The sequence below is a fragment of the Xyrauchen texanus genome, chromosome 17 (genome assembly GCF_025860055.1).
Source record: "Xyrauchen texanus isolate HMW12.3.18 chromosome 17, RBS_HiC_50CHRs, whole genome shotgun sequence".
Classification (NCBI taxonomy): Eukaryota; Metazoa; Chordata; class Actinopteri; order Cypriniformes; family Catostomidae; genus Xyrauchen; species Xyrauchen texanus.
Window position 1 is genome coordinate 45,597,247 of NC_068292.1, and position 8,308 is coordinate 45,605,554.

The following is an 8,308-nucleotide window of genomic DNA, read 5'->3' on the forward strand; positions in this document are numbered from 1 at the left end:
GTGACCGTGTGTGTTTGTGCGTCAGTGGAGTGACGTGTATCAGTGCTGTCACGAGTTGAACTTTTCGTCGACGCTGAGCACGACACTGCTGGAGTACAGAAACCTGACGCAACTGAACATCATTCAACCCGTCAGCCTGCAGGGAAACGCTACACACACATGTGCGCTCACACACGCACAACACACACTCCACTGTAACATCACACTGCAGCCGCTGAAGGTCACAGTGGGACAGTACGCCATACACACACTGGACAGAGCACTGCACGCATGGAGACAGGTGAGACACACACAGACTCACACAGACACACACACACATACACACACTGGACAGAGCACTGCACGCATGGAGACAGGTGAGACACACACACACACACACACAAACACACACACACACATGAATTATGGGTAATGATATAGTGACACACACACATGAATGATGGGTAATGATATAGTGACTCACACACACACACACACACACACACATGAATGATGGGTAATGATATAGTGACACACACACATGAATGATGGGTAATGATATAGTGACACACACACACACACACACACACACATGAATGATGGGTAATGATATAGTGACACACACACACACACATGAATGATGGGTAATGATATAGTGACACACACACACACACATGAATGATGGGTAATGATATAGTGACACACACACACACACATGAATGATGGGTAATGATATAGTGACTCACACACACACACACACACACACACACACACACACATGAATGATGGGTAATGATATAGTGACACACACACACACACACACACACACACACACACACACACATGAATGATGGGTAATGATATAGTGACACACACACACACACACACACATGAATGATGGGTAATGATATAGTGACTCTCACACACACACATGAATGATGGGTAATGATATAGTGACACACACACACACACACACACACACATGAATGATGGGTAATGATATAGTGACACACACACACACACATGAATGATGGGTAATGATATAGTGACACACACACACACACACACACACACATGAATGATGGGTAATGATATAGTGACACACACACACACACACATGAATGATGGGTAATGATATAGTGACTCACACACACACACACACACACACACACACACACATGAATGATGGGTAATGATATAGTGACACACACACACACACACACACACACACATGAATGATGGGTAATGATATAGTGACACACACACACACACATGAATGATGGGTAATGATATAGTGACACACACACACACATGAATGATGGGTAATGATATAGTGACTCACACACACACACACACACACACACACACACATGAATGATGGGTAATGATATAGTGACTCACACACACACACACACACACACACACACACATGAATGATGGGTAATGATATAGTGACACACACACATCACACACACACATGAATGATGGGTAATGATATAGTGACTCACACTCACACACACACACACACACACATGAATGATGGGTAATGATATAGTGACTACACACACACACACACACATGAATGATGGGTAATGATATAGTGACACACACACTCACACACACACACATGAATGATGGGTAATGATATAGTGACACACACTCACACACACACACATGAATGATGGGTAATGATATAGTGACTCACACACTCTCACACACACACACACACACACATGAATGATGGGTAATGATATAGTGACTCACACACACACACATGAATGATGGGTAATGATATAGTGACACACACACACTCACACACACACACATGAATGATGGGTAATGATATAGTGACACACACACTCACACACACACACACACACATGAATGATGGGTAATGATATAGTGACACACACACTCTCACACACACACACACACACACACACATGAATGATGGGTAATGATATAGTGACACACACACTCTCACACACATGAATGATGGGTAATGATATAGTGACACACACACACACACATGAATGATGGGTAATGATATAGTGACACACACACACACACACACACATGAATGATGGGTAATGATATAGTGACACACACACTCACACACACACACACACACACATGAATGATGGGTAATGATATAGTGACTACACACTCACACACACACACACACACACATGAATGATGGGTAATGATATAGTGACACACACACACACACACACACACACACATGAATGATGGGTAATGATATAGTGACACACATACACACACACACACACATGAATGATGGGTAATGATATAGTGACACACACACACACACACACACACATGAATGATGGGTAATGATATAGTGACACACACACACACACACACACACACACATGAATGATGGGTAATGATATAGTGACACACACACACACACACACACACACACACATGAATGATGGGTAATGATATAGTGACTCACACACACACACACACACACACATGAATGATGGGTAATGATATAGTGACTCACACACACACACACACACATGAATGATGGGTAATGATATAGTGACTCACACACACATGAATGATGGGTAATGATATAGTGACACACACACTCTCACACACACACACACACACACACATGAATGATGGGTAATGATATAGTGACACACACACACACACACACACACACACACATGAATGATGGGTAATGATATAGTGACACACACACACACACACACACACACACACACACATGAATGATGGGTAATGATATAGTGACTCACACACACACACACACACATGAATGATGGGTAATGATATAGTGACACACACACTCTCACACACACACACACACACACATGAATGATGGGTAATGATATAGTGACACACACACACACACACACACACACATGAATGATGGGTAATGATATAGTGACTCACACACACACATGAATGATGGGTAATGATATAGTGACTCACACACACACACACACACACACACATGAATGATGGGTAATGATATAGTGACTCACACACACACACATGAATGATGGGTAATGATATAGTGACACACACACACACACACACACATGAATGATGGGTAATGATATAGTGACTCACACACACACATGAATGATGGGTAATGATATAGTGACACACACACTCTCACACACACACACACACACATGAATGATGGGTAATGATATAGTGACACACACACTCACACACACACACACACATGAATGATGGGTAATGATATAGTGACACACACACTCTCACACACACACACACACACACACACATGAATGATGGGTAATGATATAGTGACTCACACACACACATGAATGATGGGTAATGATATAGTGACACACACACTCTCACACACACACACACACACACATGAATGATGGGTAATGATATAGTGACTCACACACACACATGAATGATGGGTAATGATATAGTGACACACACACACACACACACACATGAATGATGGGTAATGATATAGTGACACACACACACTCTCACACACACACACACACACATGAATGATGGGTAATGATATAGTGACTCACACACACACATGAATGATGGGTAATGATATAGTGACACACACACACTCTCACACACACACACACACACATGAATGATGGGTAATGATATAGTGACACACACACTCTCACACACACACACACACACACACACACACACACATGAATGATGGGTAATGATATAGTGACTCACACACTCTCACACACACACACACACACACACACACATGAATGATGGGTAATGATATAGTGACTCACACACACACATGAATGATGGGTAATGATATAGTGACACACACACACTCTCACACACACACACACACACACATGAATGATGGGTAATGATATAGTGACTCACACACACACACATGAATGATGGGTAATGATATAGTGACTCACACACACTCTCACACACACACACACACACACACATGAATGATGGGTAATGATATAGTGACACACACACACTCTCACACACACACACACACACATGAATGATGGGTAATGATATAGTGACTCACACACACACATGAATGATGGGTAATGATATAGTGACACACACACTCTCACACACACACACACACATGAATGATGGGTAATGATATAGTGACACACACACTCTCTCACACACACACACACACATGAATGATGGGTAATGATATAGTGACACACACACACTCTCACACACACACACACACACATGAATGATGGGTAATGATATAGTGACACATCACACACACACATGAATGATGGGTAATGATATAGTGACACACACACACTCACACACACACACACACACATGAATGATGGGTAATGATATAGTGACACACACACACTCACACACACACACACACACACATGAATGATGGGTAATGATATAGTGACACACACACACTCACACACACACACACACACACATGAATGATGGGTAATGATATAGTGACACACACACACTCACACACACACACACACACACATGAATGATGGGTAATGATATAGTGACACACACACTCTCACACACACACACACACACATGAATGATGGGTAATGATATAGTGACTCACACACACACATGAATGATGGGTAATGATATAGTGACACACACACACACACATGAATGATGGGTAATGATATAGTGACACACACACTCACACACACACACACACACACATGAATGATGGGTAATGATATAGTGACACACACACACACATGAATGATGGGTAATGATATAGTGACACACACACACTCACACACACACACACACACATGAATGATGGGTAATGATATAGTGACACACTCACACACACACATGAATGATGGGTAATGATATAGTGACACACACACTCTCACACACACACACACACATGAATGATGGGTAATGATATAGTGACTCACACACACACAATGATGGGTAATGATATATGACACACACACACACACATGAATGATGGGTAATGATATAGTGACACACACACACTCATACACACACACACACACACACATGAATGATGGGTAATGATATAGTGACACACACACTCACACACACACACACACACATGAATGATGGGTAATGATATAGTGACACATCACACACACACACATGAATGATGGGTAATGATATAGTGACACACATCACACACACACACACATGAATGATGGGTAATGATATAGTGACACACACACACTCTCACACACACACACACACACATGAATGATGGGTAATGATATAGTGACACACACACTCTCACACACACACACACATGAATGATGGGTAATGATATAGTGACACACACACACACACATGAATGATGGGTAATGATATAGTGACTCACACACACACATGAATGATGGGTAATGATATAGTGACACACACACACTCACACACACACACACATGAATGATGGGTAATGATATAGTGACACACACACACACACACACACACATGAATGATGGGTAATGATATAGTGACACACACACACACACACATGAATGATGGGTAATGATATAGTGACACACACACACACACACACACATGAATGATGGGTAATGATATAGTGACACACACACACACACACACATGAATGATGGGTAATGATATAGTGACACACACACTCATCACACACACACACACACATGAATGATGGGTAATGATATAGTGACACATCACACACACACATGAATGATGGGTAATGATATAGTGACACACACACACTCACACACACACACACACATGAATGATGGGTAATGATATAGTGACACACACACACTCTACACACACACACACACACACATGAATGATGGGTAATGATATAGTGACACACACACTCTCACACACACACACACATGAATGATGGGTAATGATATAGTGACACACACACACACACACACACATGAATGATGGGTAATGATATAGTGACACACACACACACACATGAATGATGGGTAATGATATAGTGACACACACACACTCTCACACACACACACACACACATGAATGATGGGTAATGATATAGTGACACACACACTCTCACACACACACACATGAATGATGGGTAATGATATAGTGACACACACACACACACACACACACATGAATGATGGGTAATGATATAGTGACACACACACACACTCACACACACACACACATGAATGATGGGTAATGATATAGTGACACACACACACTCTCACACACACACACACACACACATGAATGATGGGTAATGATATAGTGACACACACACACTCTACATACACACACACACACACATGAATGATGGGTAATGATATAGTGACACACACACACACACACACACATGAATGATGGGTAATGATATAGTGACACACACACACTCTCACACACACACACACACACATGAATGATGGGTAATGATATAGTGACACACACACACACATCACACACACACACATGAATGATGGGTAATGATATAGTGACACACACACTCACACACACACACACATGAATGATGGGTAATGATATAGTGACACACACACACTCTCACACACACACACACACACATGAATGATGGGTAATGATATAGTGACACACACACTCACACACACACACACACATGAATGATGGGTAATGATATAGTGACACACACACTCACACACACACACACACACATGAATGATGGGTAATGATATAGTGACACACACACACTCTCACACACACACACACACACATGAATGATGGGTAATGATATAGTGACTCACACACTCACACACACACACACATGAATGATGGGTAATGATATAGTGACACACACACTCACACACACACACACACATGAATGATGGGTAATGATATAGTGACATCACACACACACACACACATGAATGATGGGTAATGATATAGTGACACACACACTCTCACACACACACACACACACATGAATGATGGGTAATGATATAGTGACACACACACACTCACACACACACACACACACATGAATGATGGGTAATGATATAGTGACACACACACACTCACACACACACACACACACATGAATGATGGGTAATGATATAGTGACACACACACACTACATACACACACACACACACACACATGAATGATGGGTAATGATATAGTGACACACACACCTCACACACACACACACACATGAATGATGGGTAATGATATAGTGACTCACACACACACATGAATGATGGGTAATGATATAGTGACACACACACTCTCACACACACACACACATGAATGATGGGTAATGATATAGTGACACACACACACTCTCACACACACACACACACACACATGAATGATGGGTAATGATATAGTGACACACACACACTCTCACACACACACACACACACATGAATGATGGGTAATGATATAGTGACACACACACACACACATGAATGATGGGTAATGATATAGTGACACACACACTCCACACACACACACACATGAATGATGGGTAATGATATAGTGACACACACACACACACACATGAATGATGGGTAATGATATAGTGACACACACACACACATGAATGATGGGTAATGATATAGTGACACACACACTCTCACACACACACACATGAATGATGGGTAATGATATAGTGACACACACACACACACACACATGAATGATGGGTAATGATATAGTGACACACACACTCTCACACACACACACACACACACATGAATGATGGGTAATGATATAGTGACACACACACACTCTCACACACACACACACACACATGAATGATGGGTAATGATATAGTGACACACACACTCACACACACACACACATGAATGATGGGTAATGATATAGTGACACACACACACTCATCACACACACACACACACACACACATGAATGATGGGTAATGATATAGTGACACACACACACACACACATGAATGATGGGTAATGATATAGTGACACACACACACTCTCACACACACACACACACACATGAATGATGGGTAATGATATAGTGACACACACACTCTCACACACACACACACATGAATGATGGGTAATGATATAGTGACACACACACTCTCACACACACACACACACACATGAATGATGGGTAATGATATAGTGACTCACACACACACACATGAATGATGGGTAATGATATAGTGACACACACACTCTCTCACACACACACACACACACACATGAATGATGGGTAATGATATAGTGACACACACACACACACACACATGAATGATGGGTAATGATATAGTGACACACACACACTCTCACACACACACACACAC

At 41.6% G+C, this 8,308-nt stretch overlaps 1 protein-coding gene across 1 annotated transcript in view; it reads left to right on the forward strand.

Moving 5' to 3' along the window:
- LOC127658076 (intermembrane lipid transfer protein VPS13B-like) overlaps positions 1-8,308 on the forward strand; it is a 252,573-nt gene that overhangs the window by 193,784 nt on the left and 50,481 nt on the right. The window contains 1 exon segment of the mRNA XM_052147177.1: positions 3-280. Coding sequence (XP_052003137.1) covers positions 3-280 — 278 coding nt within the window.